This window comes from Gorilla gorilla, chromosome 15 (genome assembly GCF_029281585.2).
Source record: "Gorilla gorilla gorilla isolate KB3781 chromosome 15, NHGRI_mGorGor1-v2.1_pri, whole genome shotgun sequence".
NCBI lineage: Eukaryota > Metazoa > Chordata > Mammalia > Primates > Hominidae > Gorilla > Gorilla gorilla.
Window position 1 is genome coordinate 11,709,857 of NC_073239.2, and position 16,037 is coordinate 11,725,893.

Consider the following 16,037-nt stretch of genomic DNA (forward strand, 5'->3'; position numbering starts at 1 on the left):
CCTCCATGTGGGTGATCTCAGCTCTGATGAAGGTAACCCTCTCAATATAACTTCATTCTAGGTTCCAGGTTTCCCTAAGCCATGCCTTTATAAATACTCCCTTATTAACCACTTCCCAAATTATGCCGATTTTGATTTGCTGTGTATTTCCTTCTGAGTCCTGATTGATATAAGAGCAAAATGTATCTTGTGATACCCAGTGTTAATCACAATTTCTGAGCTGTTCAGTATGATTCCTGTTTATTCTCTTCAAAACGTTAACATGCCATGAAAAAGTGCGTAAAATACTTTGTGGATCATTTAATTTACAGAATATATTGTTCTAGGGAATGAACTTTGTTTGCATTATAAATAATCCATCACTAAATAAATTGTGGTGACTCTTCTGTTGGAAACATTCAGACTCCTGTATTTAGTGTTTCTCCTTACTGGTAAAGCAAGTAAAGTTAAAACTGTAGCTCCAGGAGATTTAAATCCAAACACAACATGAAGCTTGTTTCCTCTTTACTACTTGATCTTTCAAATTTAGTTCAAATGGTATTAATATCTCCTCAATTCAGTCTTCCTGAGAGTCATCATTGTTACTCCTGTTTCCGGATAACCTTAAAGAAGAGCGCCATAGTAATACCACTCTGCACATTCCTCTTATTCCCTCAGAGACTTATGGCTACTTATTAGGGTAACTTCACACCAGAAAACTGAAAACATGCTGGCTTCTTGGAATTTATTAAACATTGGACCTGAATTAATACCAATTCCTGGGTCATAGAATGCCACTGTGGTTCATCAGACAGAGTGGGGCTTATGGAATATGGCGGATATTGTAGGTCAGCTTAGAAATATCCATGCCCACTATTTCTCTATTATCTTCCTGTACTATTGAGACTAGGAAACGAAATACTCAATTTCCTAGCCTCCTTTGAACCTAAGGGTGGCCAATGAGATGTAGGTAGAAGTACATAGGAAGGGCCTTCTTTCCTAAATAAAAAAGCGAAGCCTCACTAGAGAAATACCTGTGCTTGTTATCCATTTTACTTTTTTTTTCTGTCTGAAGCACAATTATGATATTTGGAGAGGAAGCTGCCGTCTTATAACCAGCTCTGATATCATCAAGCCATTGGCATAATGCTTAGCCAATGCTTTTACACTTCTGGTAGTATGAGACAAATAACATACCAATTGATTTAAGCTACTGTTAGTTCGGTTTGCTATTCAGTCAAAAGCATTCCAACTGATACAACAGCTTTAGAAGCTATAATAAAACTTAGGGAACCTTTCTTATCAAATATCTCTTATGAAAATATGAAACACAGGGCAACACAATTCCTTGAGGGAATCATAGAGATGAGTGCCTCAAAGTCTTGATCAAGTGTTCATCAGTGGATGAATGAATAAAGAAAATGCAGTATATAGACACTGTGAAATACTAGTCTTAAAAAAGGAAATCCCATCATTTGCAACAACATGAATAAACCTGGAGGACATTATGTTAAGTGAAATAAGCCAGGCACAGAAAGAAAAATAATACATGATCTCACTTATATGTGGAATCTAAGAAAGTTGAACTCCAAGAAGTAGAAAATAGGATGGTGGTTTGCAGGAGCTGGCAGGCTTGGGGTGGGGAAGTGGAAAAAACGATGGGTAAAGGGTCCAAAGTTTCATTTAGAAAGGAAGAATTATGGCCGGGCAAGGTGGATCATGCCTGTAATCTCAGCAGTTTTGGTAGGCTAAGGTGGGAGGATCCCTTGAGCCCAAGGGTTCTAGTCCAACCTGAGCAACATAGCAAGATCCCATCTCTAAGACTATTTTTAAAAATACAAAAAAGAAGCCCAGGCGTGGTAGCTCACGCCTCTAATCTCAGCAATTTGGGAGGCTGAGTTGGGCAGATCACCTGAGGTCAGGAGTTCGAGACCAGCCTGGCCAACGTGGTGAAACCGCATCTCTACTAAAAATACAAAAAATTAGCCAGGTGTGGTGGCACTTGCCTGTAGTCCCAGCTACTTGGGAGGCTGAGGCAAGAGAATCGCTTGAACCCAGAGGCAGAGGTTGCAGTGAGCCAAGATTGTACCACTGCACTCCAGCCTGGGTGACAGAGTGAGACTCTGTCTCAAAAAATAATTTAAAAATAAAATAAAGAGGAAAAATAAAATAAAGGTTTTCAGAACCTACTGTATAACAAGATGACTATAGTTTATAATAATGTGTATTTGAAAATTGCTATGAGAGTGGATTTTAATGTGATCACCACAAAAAAAAAGTTAGGTCTGTAAGATGATGGATATGTTAATTAACTTTATGATCCACAATGTATAAAAACATTAAGTTGTACCTCATAAATATACACAATAAAATAATTCCTTTTTGCTCATGCCAGTTGGGTCTTCCTTCTCTTGGGAATGTTACCTTTATATAGCATTTGAGGTTTACAAATGCTTTTTTTTTTTTGAGATGGAGTCTCGCTTGTCACCCAGGCTGCAGTGCAATGGCACAGTCTTGGCTCACTGCAACCTCCACCTCCTGGGTTCAAGCAATTCTCCTGCCTCAGTCTCCCAAGTAGGTGGGATTACAGGTGTCCGCCACCATGCCTGGCTAATTTTTGTATTTTTAGTAGAGATGCAGTTTTACCATGTTGCCCAGGCTGGTTTTGAACTCCTGAACTCAGGTGATCTGCCTGCCTTGGCCTCCCAAAGCGTTGGGATTACAGGCATGAGCCACCGTGCCCGGCCCTACAAATGCTTTCTTATACATAATCCTTTTTAAATTTTGGACTTCACAATAATCCCAGGATGTATGTAAGGTTTAGCAGGTAATTATAAAACTGGGTTTCCAAATTCATGCTTTCTGAATCAAAGTCTTATGCTTTTTATCTGAATAATACTTGCCTCCCTCGGTCATCTCCCTTTGAGTCACATCACTGTGTACCTCCCTTAGCACTTTTGTGATGTTCACTGCTCCCTTCTTTGCTATATTTTTCCTCTCCAAATTACTTTTCAGATTCTCTTCAGATTCTCTTCACTTATTGTAATTTAAATTTTACTATAAGCAATATGTCTTGTTCATTTCTGAAAAAATAGAAATTACAGAAGAGTACATTGAAAAAAATTAACTTCACTGCCCACAGATTACCACCATTAAGATGTTGGTATATATATACTACTACTTCTGTTTTCTATGTGCACATATATTAATGGAGATACTGTACTTATTTTGTAGTCACATTTTTCCTTTAACATGTATTTGGCATCATTTTTAATGACTATATGATATGCATTCCATTGGGTAAATACATCATTTAACATTTTTTGTTGTTGCATTGGTGGATGGCATTAGACTTTTATCATTACCATTGCTAGTAAACGACATTCCTTTATTCCAAGTAAATGCATTTGTTTATTTGGGCCTTCAGCTTTTCTTTAGTTATTTCAATCAGTGATCAGTCTGTTTCTTTGTTGACCTCTGGGTTGATAATCGTTCTCAATAAGAGTGCTAGACTTCTGAGTGCTCAATTATCAAGAAGTTACTAAAATACAGAAACTCTTTAGGCTTGAGCCTCTTTTGTTACATTAATGGCTATTTTCTTTATAATAAAAGGTAGCTCACATATTATGTAAAATAAAGCTGCCACATTATTAATGATTATATTTACTGTACTTTTTTTCTCCCTAGACTGATCAGAATATTGTACTTTTTTTTCAGTGCAAAATTCAAACTAAGGAATTAGGCTTATACAAGAAGTAATGGTCTTCTTTATCCTTTAAAATGTAAAATCTACCTTCAATATATCTAACAATCTATTGATGCAAATTTAGCTAGCACAAGTGCAGTGATACAAAGGCAGAAGTCATAATTAATAAAACTTAAAATCTGTAACTATTGTATCAATGATGCATATCAAGTAGGGTTGAAGCAAAATGTAATGATTTCAGAGTTTACAACTGAGATCAAATGAGTCTGACAGAGGCCTATTTTTCTATGACCTGAGCTAAGAATATTTTTTTACATTTTTTAAGTGTGAAAAATAGGCCGGGCACAGTGGCTCACGCCTGTAATCCCAGCACTTTGGGAGGCCGAGGCGGGCAGATCACCTGAGGTCAGGAGTTTTGAGACCAGCCTGGACAACATGGCGAAACCCCGTCTCTACTAAAAGTACAAAAATTAGCTGGGCATGGTGACGGGCGCCTTTAATCCCAGCTACTCAGGAGGCTGAGGCAGGAGAATTGCCTGAACCTGGGAGGGGGAGGTTAAAGTGAGCCGAGATTGTGCCATTGCAGTCCAGCCTGGGTGTCAAGAGCAAGACTCCATCTCAAAATAGATACATAAATAAAATAAGGGCTTACAAATCCGAAAATATTTACTCTATGGCCCTATACATAAAGTACACCAAACTAAAGGACTGTAATAAAATACACTTAGAAGAAAATATAAGGTATTTTAAAAGTATATAATTATATAAAAGTTTATATAAATAGAAAAAGTAGCCAATTCTTTTCTTTTAGCTTAGCTTGAAATAGAAGCAACCCCCTTACCCTTTTTTTTTTCTCAGAAGCTAAGGATAAATTTTTTTTTTTTTTTTTTTTTGGAGTTTTGCTCTTGTACCCCAGGCTGGAGTACAATGGTGCAGTCTCAGCTCACCACAACCGCCGCCTCCCGGTTTCAAGCGATTCTCCTGCCTCAGCCTCCGAGTAGCTGGGATTACAGGCATGCGCCACCATGCCCGGCTAATTTTTCTATTTTTAGCAGAGACGGGGTTTCACCATGTTGGTCAGGCTGGTCTTGAACTCCCGACCTCAGATGATCCACCCACCTTGGCCTCCCAAAGTGCTGGGATTACAGGCGCGAGCCACCACGCCTAGCTTTTTTTTTGAGTCAGAGTCTCACTCTGTCGCCCAGGTTGGAGTGCAATGGTATGATCTCTGGCTCAATACGACCTCGCCTCCCGGGTTCAAGCAATTCTCCTGCCTCAGCCTCCCGCGTAGCTGGGATTACAGGCGCCCGCCACCACACCTGGCTATTTTTGTGTTTTTAGTAGAGACAGGGTTTCACGATATTGGCCAGGCTGGTCTCAAACTCCTGACCTCGTGATCTGCCCACCTCCGCCTCCCAAAGTGCTGGGATTACAGGCTTGAGCCACCACGCCCGGCCAGGATAAATTTTTTTAAATCACAATTTTAAAAACAGCCAAATACATTAGAAAACTGATCAGTGACTCAGAAGTACAAAAGAATGAACATAGAATTATAGAATTTTAGAACAGGATAGGACCTTTAAAATCATCTAGTCTAGCTCTTACATTTTAGACATGAGGAAACTGAGGCCCAGACCTGGTAAGTGACTTGTCCGAGATCAGACAGCTAATTTCCTACAAAGTTAGAATAATAACCCAGGTCTATTTGTAGGTCAATAGTGATAGGTCAGTATCATAATAAGTAGATCAAGTGAAAGTGATAGGTCAATACTACTGTGTGTATATATATATATATATATTTTTTTTTTTTTTCATTTTAACATGTATGGAAGTTGGAAAAATAGGACACCTCTCACACATCTAAAGAAATAAATTCTTTTATTTTATAACATTCCTTTTCTTTTTAAAGATGCATACAGTACTTGTAAGCCCATGAATTCTGAAAAAAGCTATAGAAGACCTGGCACTATTTTTGAGAATTACAAAACTGGGCAGCAGAATAACACCTTTATAAAGGTCAAAACATAAAGAAATAAAATTTAGTGTTTGCACACAAAAATAGGGGGGTTACATTCAACACGTTTTTTAAACCTGCATTTAAAATGTTTAATGTTTTCTAAAACTTTGGTTGTCATGCTTTATTATAACTTGTTAAATTTCACAATTATGTAGATAATTGAACCCAAAAGGTAAGCAAATATATATTAACACAGCAGCAAAAGCAAGCTAATACTGCACAATCATATTAGCAGACTGATTCAGAAATACATGTTTTTCACAAATAATATACAAACTTAGTTTCTGATAACACAGTTCAATGAGTTCCACGTTATAAAATAAGGCTGAGAAATGAGACATACCAGAACATGATTACATAATAAAATGTGTATTTTTAATTACAATTCTAATTGTACATATAGGGCAACAAATTGTAGTTTCTATAGAATAGTGCAAATGAGCAGGACTTTTCTCAAAAATATTAAAATTGAATTCATCCCATGTGACTCAGATTTCATGAATTATTCATGAATATTTTAGGTTTTTATGTGATGAATATAAGTGGTAAGGTTGATATAGGACAGATTTGTACTCATAGGCTGCAAATAAAAATAGCCATTGACTTAATTTGCTGGATGTGAAGTGCAGGCACTGATAACGTAACTTTTAGAAAGTTCCATTTGTCATCATGTAAACACTTTTGTTCATCATACAGTATTTTATCGAAGATTCATAATTCATTTAAAATTGTCATATCGAGTAATTCCTCCAAACTCTTTTTGATATGTGGTGGTTGAGATGCAGCCTGATTTAACAGATTCTGACCCATCTGTGCAAAGAGTGCTTTTGATAATTTAGCTGTGGCTGTTCGTATATTTCCTCCAGCTCCAGGCAGAGAGCCACTATTTGTCATATTTCCTAAGAGATGCCATAAAACAACCAACACTTTCTGCTCTGTGGCATGCGGCTTCCTTTGATAAAGTTCCATAACAATATCTGAAACATAAAAATATAAAAAACAGTGAGGGTTTTTTCTTAATAAATAAGCCCAAGCTCTGCTAAATAAAAAGCAACTACAATATACTAAGCTTCTTCCTTATGTAATTTGTCCTAAAAAGTTAGGCTTCTTAAAAGAAGCAATGTAAGAAACCTTTCTCTCAAAGATTGGGATCTTCAAGTGTGGTATTAGAATCCCATATAGAACAATTAGTTCATGCAAAAGTGGTAAGGAGAGAAAATGAACCCAAATTCATCTCGATGTTTTCCAAATGTAGTGAAACAAAAATGTACACAGTTTTAACCCATGGACCTTTTATCAAACATGACTTTGAAATAGCAGTTTTCTGTAAGAACCAAAATTTGATTTTAATGTCTTTTTACTTTTCCCATATTATTTCGACTAATGTAACCAAGTACTCTATTTTTAAGGGCTTTTTTTCTTCTCCTTTTGTGGCCCTTTGTATTCACGTTTTAGTAATGAAATAATAAATTTTGCTTTCCTTCTTTCTACTAGATACTCCTTTGCATTGCTAGCCTATCTAATTATGTTTGCTTAGAAGTTCCAGAGACTGGGCTGGGTGCAGTGGCTCACGCCTGAAATTCTAGCACTTTGAGAGGCCAAGGTGGGTGGATCACTTGAGGTCAGAAGTTCAAGACCAGCCTGGCCAACATGATGAAGCCCCATCTCTACTAAAAATAAAAAAACTAGCCAGGCGTGGTAGCAGGCACCTGTAGTCCCAGCTACTCAGGAGGCTGAGGCAGGAATCACTTGAACCCAGGAGGCGGAGCTTGCAATTAGCCGATATTGCGCCACTGCACTACAGCCTAGGCAACAGAGCGAGACTCTGTCTCAAACATTAAAAAAAAAAAAAAAAAAGTTCCAGAGACTCCGTCTTGAGACAATTCAGATATCTATGGAATTCTCTCTAACCAGGAGATTATTACTTCAAGGCTGTGGTGCTAATTTACAACCCAGTCCGGCCTGGGACAGCACTGGACCATTCACCATATGGGGCAATAACTCAAGATAAGTCATAGGAACAAATCATGTAGAACGGTACTGCCTGGCCCACTGCATGTCCTCTGTGCAAACCTGCTCCTTCTTAAACCCTAGCATGTTGCCTGAGAATTTTGAAGCAGTTTTGTTAAGGCAGGAGCCTGAACCACCTGCCAACTGCTAACTTTGGAAAATAAAGTCACTTTCCTTCCACTGCACCTCATCCTTGTTACTCAATTTTCCAAGTGGTGACTGGCTGAACCTGCATTTGGCTACACTAATAGGGGACTGAATATTTACTGGAAAAAAAGGATAAAATTCTTTTGACAATAATGTATGGGGTAAAAGTCTTAAAAGGTTCTCTTGTGGATCATTACACAATTTATTTCTACTTTGTGGGTAGCTATATTAAGTTGGTAGCTATCCTAAAATTAAATTGAAATAGTTTATCAGTTTATCCTTAGTTAATAAAATATTTCCTTAGAAATTACAAAGTATTTACCAGCAAGCTTTTCCGTCATATCCTGTTTTGCTTTTCCATTTAAAAACTGAGCTTTTGTGCAAAATGGCTGTAGAAGTAAGTAATTGTCTAAACAAAAAGAACACAGAGACACATGTTTAAAGAGTAATGAGCTCTTAGTTACTTTCCATTACACAGCATTGAAAAGAAAAAAAAATCACTTCTAGGATGCAAATGTATAACACTTTAAAAATCTACATAATCACTATTTAAAATTTTCTATAAAACCTTGCATGGTGGCTAGCACCTGTAATTCCAGCTACTTGGGAGGCTGAGGTGAGAGGATCATTTGAGCCCAGGAGTCTGAGGCTGCAGTGAGCTATGATTGTGCCACTGCACCCCAACCTGGGTGAGAGTGACACTCTGTCTCTAAAAACCAACAAACCAAACAAAATCTTAACAGAGTAATATTCTTAAAGCAAATGAGAACTAAAAATACCTCACACAGTTTTAAAGGAGCTATCATGTGGTATTTAAAAAAAAAACAACAACAAAAACTGCCTGAATCTCCTAGGCATCTTATTTCAAATGATAACATAGTTTTATCAAAAAACAGAAAAAGCAGCTGGGTGTGGTGGCTCATGCCTGTAATCCCAGCACTTTGGGAGGCCGAGGTGGGCAGATCACAAGGTCAGGAGTTTGAGACCATCCTGGCAAGCACAGTGAAATCCTGTCTCTACTAAAAATACAAAAATTAGCTGGGCGTGGTGGTGCGTGCCTGTAATCCCAGCTACTTGGGAGGCTGAGGCAGGAGAATCGCTTGAACCAGGGAGTCGGAAGTTGCAGTGAGCTGAGATCATGCCATTGCACTCCAGCCTGGTGACAGAGTGAGACTCCATCTCAAAACAACAACAACAACAACAACAACAACAACAACAACAACAAAAGAAACAGAAAAAGGGAAGCAGTTTTTACATTTACTGAATTTTTTTCTTAAGTTTTAATTTTGAAATAATAATAGAAACAGAGAAATTTACAAAGATTATATACAGGTCCTGTGTACCTTCCACCCAAAGGTTTCATCTTAAATAACTACAATTGACCCTTGGACAACACAGGGGTTAGGGGAGCCAACCTCTGTACAATTGAAAATTTGTGTTTAACTTTTCACACTCCCCAAACTTAACTACTAATAACTTATTGTTGATCAGAAACCTTACCAATAACATAAACTGTCAATGAACACATATTTTGGATGTTATATGTATTATATACTGTATTCTTACAAAAAAGTAAGCTAGAGAAAAGAAAATATTAGGAAAGAGAAGAAAAATAAATTTACAGTATTGTATTTGTCAATAATGCAAATTTATGTCATCTGTTTACAAGATTAGTCATCTGTCTGAAATGGTGGGCAACCACAGCTGCAGACCTCAAGCTACTCAGATATCAAGCAATTCAAATTTATCATGTCATGACTTTCCCCTGCTTATTGGGAGCACTTCCAGCATCACTAGTGGCACTTCATATAGGTCTGATGGTGTCACTCAAGGTTTATGGTATTATAGTAAACCTGATGAAAAATACTTAAGAACCATCCATTTGCATATGTTGAACCATCCTTGCATCCCTGGGATAAATTCCACGTGGACATGACAAATAATCTTTTTTTTCTTTTTTTTGAGATGGAGTCTCGCTCTGTCATCCAGGCTGAAGTGCAGTGGTGTGATCTCGGCTCACTGCAAGCTCCACCTCCCAGGGTTCATGCCATTCTCCTGCCTCAGCCTCCCGAGTAGCTGGGACTACAGGCACCTGCCACCACGCCCGGCTAATTTTTTGTATTTTTAGTAGAGACGGGGTTTCACCATGTTAGCCAGGATGGTCTCGATCTCCTGACCTCATGATCTGCCCGCCTCAGCCTCCCAAAGTGCTGCGATTACAGGTGTGAGCCACTGTGCCTGGCCGAATAATCTTTTTATACAAATTTGTTTCATGTTCCTAATATTTTGTTCTTTTTTATTAAGTAGTATTCCACGGTATATTTAGATTTTAAAGAAACTGCCAAACCTAGAGTGGCTGTACCATTTTATTTACATTCTCACCAGCTGTGTATGAGATGTAGTTTCTCTGTAATTTTGTCAGCATTTTGTATTATCACTATTTTTTATTTTGGATGTTTTAATACTTGTGTGGTGATCATGGCCTTAACTTGCATATGCATTTCCCGGATGGCTAGTGATGTTGAACATCTTTTCACTTGCTTATTTGGCCAGTCACACATCCTCCCTTATTTGCCATCCGTATAGCCTCATGGTTTAAATATTTTTTCAGGTCTTTTGTCTATTTTTTTATTTGAGTTTTTTTTTTATGTTGAGCTTTGAGATTTCTTTACATATTCTAGATATGAGTTCTTTGTCAAATATGTGGTTTGAAAATATTTTTCCCAGTCTGTAGCTTGTCTCTTTATCTATTTTTTTTAATTTTTAAAAATTTTTTGATACAGTCTCACTCTGCTGCCCAGGCTGCAGTGCAGTGGTACAATCTTGGCTCACTGCAACCTCCACCTCCTGGGTTCAAGCAATTCTCCTGCCTCAGCTTCCAGAGTAGCTGGGATTACAGGCACGCACCACCACACCCAGCTAATTTTTGTATTTTTAGTAGAGACGGGGTTTCACTATATTAGCCAGGATGGTCTTGAACTCCCAACCTCAGGTGATCTGCCCACCTTGGCAGATCAACCCCAAAGGGCTGAGATTATAGGATCATGCTTTTAGTGCCATATGTAAAACTTTTCACCAAGTCCTAAGATTTTCTCATGTTATCTTCTAAAAGTTTTACATTTAAGTTGTACATTTAACTCTACGATCCATTTTGAGTTAGTTTATTTATTATTATTTTCTTATTTTTATATTTTTTCTTTATTTTATTTCTGGATCATCTCATGCCGAAGTATTGAGTTAGTTTTGTTAGCAGATGTGAGGTTGAGGCAGAAAAAGAAATAAAAGTCACAGATAAGGGAAAAGAAAGTCAGTTTAATGGGACAGAATTTAATCACTAAAAATAATTTTAAAACCATTGAGAATAGAAAGTTTTATGATAATATTAAGTTTAAAAAACTGAATAACTAGGATTTCAGCATTACAAAAAAAGTATGGATGGAATCAGAAAACATGAAAAGAAAGTGAAAATAATTTGAGTGCCGAAGTAAGATTTCTTACCTACATGCTGACTCAGTGCCTGAACAACATTTGTAGCAGCCGCATAGATGCCTGGATTCTTGGAATTCAGATTGTTATCCACTATTGCTGGAATTAGCATGTTGATTATAGGAGATAAGTGGTCTCTAAGTAGAGGAATCATTTTGTGCATTGTTTCCAGAGCCACCAGATTTACTTTACTATTAGAATCATGAAGTCGAGATTTAAAAGCATCAAAAATCTGAAAATAAATTGGTAGATTGCTTAAAGTAAAATAATTTTTATAGCTATTGTACTTATAAGTCTCTTGGCATGTCATAATATTTCTCCTACTTTACTCAGTTTAAATATATACACAACATCCTATTTTGCCTGAACATGGATAACAGGAACTTTATAAAAATTTGGGTACTAAATCTAAGTGTCAAATCTTCTTGTAACAAAAAGAGAAGGCCTCAAAAATCACCCCAAAAGACATCCTAATAAAGGCTGAAAAATGTGGCTCAGTAGGCAGATGACTGACTGACTGACTGTAAATATGATAAACATCTTGTTTTCTGGAAGATGGAGGTTAGCTTAGCTAACTCTAAGAACTTAGAAAAGTTTCTGTTTTTATCTCTTTTCACACTAGAAGTAGACTTGTAAGTTTTACTGTGGAGATTTAACCTAGTTTCAGTTTAGGTTTATTATGAAAATTTTAGATGCAATTTCAGAGTTAAATTTGTATTATTATCTCTTAACCTGAAAACTTTTAACAATAATTCCTTGCTCTTCAGAATCCTTAACTTTCATAAACTCAAGATATAATAAAGTGAATGCTAAACAATCCTTTAGTCATGTCAGGTGAGTGAAGAGCTACTCTATGAGCTGAGACTATTCACTAATAATTTCTAATACTTATTTATTATTTTTCATCTTAAAAATAATCTTCCCAAGAGATTTATTTTTACTCAATAGATATCAGAAAATATAACTTTCTGGCTCCCATGACATGGTAATATGGTTCTTTTCTTCTGAAAACTGAGACAAAACCATGACAAGTAAAGAGTACTTATGGTATGTTTGTCAAGTATAATGCACATTACACAAATTTAAAATGAAATTTAATTAATAAATTACTAATAGAATTAACTGAACTAAATTCTGATCAAGCAAAAATAATCTATGCTCTGACATGATGAATATTTATTAATATTTCCCTTTCTTTTGCTTATTGTCTTCCTAAAGATAGGTACACAGGAGTCAGTATATAGAGATTTCTAACCCACATATGGAAAGTTTTATTATCTGTTCTAAAGCAATATCAAGTCTCTTATCTGTCTTTGCTTTTTAAAAATATGTATTGATTAATTCAACATATATTTACTAGATGCCAGGTTCTGAGAGCTCTGAGAATATAGCAGTTTCAAGGAGCTTACCATCTTGTGGCAGGATTCAGACTAATAAATAGCTATCCTCTTACTTTGCTTCAGTGACTTTGAGTTGTTCTAGTATGCTTTTAACCTAGCAAAACCTAGAAAATCCATTCTTTTCACTAAGCTTATTTTGACACTTGAGAATTACATATATATATGATATGCATATAAGTAATTTATTAGTTACATTCCATTTTAAATTTGTGTAATTTGTATATAGATATAGAGAGAAGGTATATAAAACACTAAGATTTAGGGCAATGTTTTAAACTGATAAACTTCATTTGACATAGATTTCAAATGAAAATAAATTTTTATTTTCTTTTTTGTAGAGACAGGGTCTTGCTATGTTGCCCAGGCTGGGCTTGAACTTTGAACTCCTAGCCTCAAGAGATCCTTCTACCTTGGCTTCCCAAAGTGCTTGGATTACAGGCGTGAGCCACCATACCCACCTTAAAATTAATTCTGACAAGTCCTTACCTTCACAATGTTTCCAACAACAAGGTCTTGATTATTTTCAGTATCTGATAAAAGCTGCTTAATCCCATTAATACGATCACGAAAGTCTTTTGCATTTAATAAGCCAGTTATGAGTTTAAGGTACTCAGCACTTTCTAAGGAATTACGAGGGACTGATTTTCTGGTGACTTCACGAACTTCAGTTACAGCTCTAAAGTGAAAGAAAGGTGAAGGTAATTTCATTTGTACTTTCCTATAAAAACTATTACACAAACATAATTTAAAAATCTCATTATGCATTCATTTTCCAAAATGCAAAAAACTGTGGCTAACCCATAGCCACAGTATCTCTCTAGGGGGTCCCCAGGATCTCCCCTGGATTTGGATATTTGCTAGGAAGACTCGTAAGAGTTAGCCTATACTTTTACTCATGGCTAAAATTTATTACAGCAGAAGGATACCAAACAAAATCAGCTGAGGGAACAGGTGCACAAGTCAAAGACCAGAGGAAACCAGATCTAAGCTTTTAAGAGTCCTTTCCCAGTAGAGTCGCACAGAACACAATTCCTTCAGCAATGAGTTATGACAACATATGTGAAATGTTGTCTACCAAGTAAGCTTATTAGAGGCTTCATGTCTAGAGTTTTCACTGGGAGCTGGTAATGTAAGGACTGTCTGCCTAGGACATACCAAAATTCCAGACTCCCAGAAGGAAACCAGGCCTCCAGCATAAACCATATTGTTTGCCCAAATAATTTAGGCGCAGTAAACTATCTTATCAGTTAGGGCATAGTGGGAATCCTCTTGAAATCCTAGTTTCCCATGTCAGCGAAGAGCTAACCTTGCAAGCAGCCTTTTTTAGGGATAGGTAGTCTCAGGACTGCAATGTTAACTTTTTTCTGAACAGCTTCCTTGCCCGTTGAGATCTAGATAAATTACCTTGAACCTCTTTCAAAAAACTCATCCTCCATAGAAGATTAAGTGAACCACTCTTATGAGGAATAGTTGAAATCTTTCCAAAACCTAAGTTCCCAGATGTCAACCAATGGGCAATCTCTCTAAGCAGGCCTTTCTAAGAATAGCAGTCTTGGGCCCTGTTATGTTAACTCTTTCCTGCAAAGTATCCATGAGAACACACATGGGACAATGAGAAACTAGAGACCAGCAGGAATTATTATGGCAATGACAGTATTCATAGCATAATATTTTTCGTGGCTATAAAGGGGTAACTCAATGTGGTAGATCCAGCTTGTCCATCCCATGGTCTGCAGGTCGCATGTGGCCCAGGACAGCTTTAAATGCAGCCTAACACAAATTCATAAATTTTCTTAAAACATTATGAGATTTTTGTGTATATGTGAATGTTTTTTCTTTGTTTTTTTTTTTTTGTTTTTTTTTGTTTTTTTGTTTTTTTGTTTTTAGCTCATCAGCTATCATTAGTGTTGGTGTATTTTATGTGTGGCCAAGACAATTCTTTTTCTTCCAATGTGGCAAGGGAAGCAAAAGATTGGACACCCCTGTTTAGATGATCATCCTTTTGAAACTAAAGAGTCATGCAAAGTGACAGGTAGGTTGGTTGGTCAATCTGTCTGTCTATCTATTTTAGATGCAGAGTCTCACTCTATCTTTCTATTTTTTTAAAATTTTTAATTTATTTTTGAGAAAGAGTATCACTTTGTCACCCAGGCTGCAGTGCAGTGGCATGATCTTGGCTCACTGCAAGTAAGCTCAATGTAAGCATATTGTAAGGTTCTTACATTATACTTAAAGTGGTCTAATACTATTTGAAAGTATACTGTGAGACAGTAAAGATGCACATTATAATATTATAAAGTCTAGATCCACCACTTTAAAAAAGGAACAAAAAGATACAGCTAATGAAGGAAATACATGAAATACCAAAATGCACACACACGCACTCACACCCCCACCTCTCAATCAATCTTATACCAAGCACGAAAAGAAGAAAAAGAAACAGAAAACATAAGACAAATAGAAAAACACTATCAAAATGAGAGGCTTAAATTCAACCATGCGAATAACTACTTTAAACCTAAATGGTCAAATACCCTGATTAAAAAGCAGAGACTGTTACATTGGTAATAAGACAAGACTCCAACCTGGGCGACAAATTGAGACCTCATCTGTACAAAAAATACAAAAAACTAGCTGAGTGACAGGGTAGGGGTGGCATGGGCTTGTAGTCCCAGGTACTCAGGAGGCTAAGGTGGGAGGACACTTGAGCTCTGGGAGGTCGAGGCTGCAGTGAGCCATGATCACGTCATTGCACTCCAGCCTGGATGACAGAGCAAGACCCTGCCCTCAAAAAAGACAAGACTGAGTCATGTACTGCCTAGAAAAATGCTCTTTAAAAAGACATAAGCTGGGCATGGTGGCTTACGCCTATAATCCCAGCACTTTGGAAGACCGAGGTTGGAGGATTACTTGAGCCCAGGAGTCAACACCAGCCTGGGCAACATAGCAAGACCCCATCTCTTTTTATTAAAAATTAATAAAAAATATATTTCTTAATTAAGAAGACATACCAGGAAATACAAGCAAAAACCACAATGCATTAAAGAAAAATTATTTTCACACTTGTTAAAATGGTAAGAAAGACTTTATTCAAGAGGGATCATGACTACTACAATAAGGGAGAACAACTGTTCTCAACTCTGACTACAGTAAAGACAGATAGGGATTTATGGCCCACAACCAGAGTTGGGGGTGGGGGTCAGTGGATAGAAAATTACTAAGAGGAGACATTAAAAAGTAGGAAGTTTCTTGCAAAACTGGCCTAATAAGATGTGTGCTAAAGGAAGGCCAA

At 36.9% G+C, this 16,037-nt stretch overlaps 1 protein-coding gene across 8 annotated transcripts in view; it reads right to left on the minus strand.

The window, feature by feature from the left end:
* Nucleotides 1-5,546: 5,546 nt before the first annotated feature.
* Nucleotides 5,547-16,037, minus strand: part of TOGARAM1 (TOG array regulator of axonemal microtubules 1) — a 111,423-nt gene continuing 100,932 nt past the window's right edge. For 4 of the 8 annotated variants that reach the window (XM_019010101.3, XM_019010103.3, XM_055361867.2 and 1 more), the window contains 4 exons: nt 13,232-13,421; nt 11,358-11,577; nt 8,182-8,268; nt 5,547-6,679 (listed from right to left, as the gene is read on the minus strand). In XM_019010101.3, the coding sequence (XP_018865646.1) occupies nt 6,414-6,679; nt 8,182-8,268; nt 11,358-11,577; nt 13,232-13,421 (763 nt within the window). In that variant the 3' untranslated portion in view covers nt 5,547-6,413. The remainder of the gene's footprint in view (nt 6,680-8,181; nt 8,269-11,357; nt 11,578-13,231; nt 13,422-16,037) is intronic. The other 4 variants (XM_019010102.4, XM_055361863.2, XM_055361866.2 and 1 more) reach the window with 3 other exon arrangements.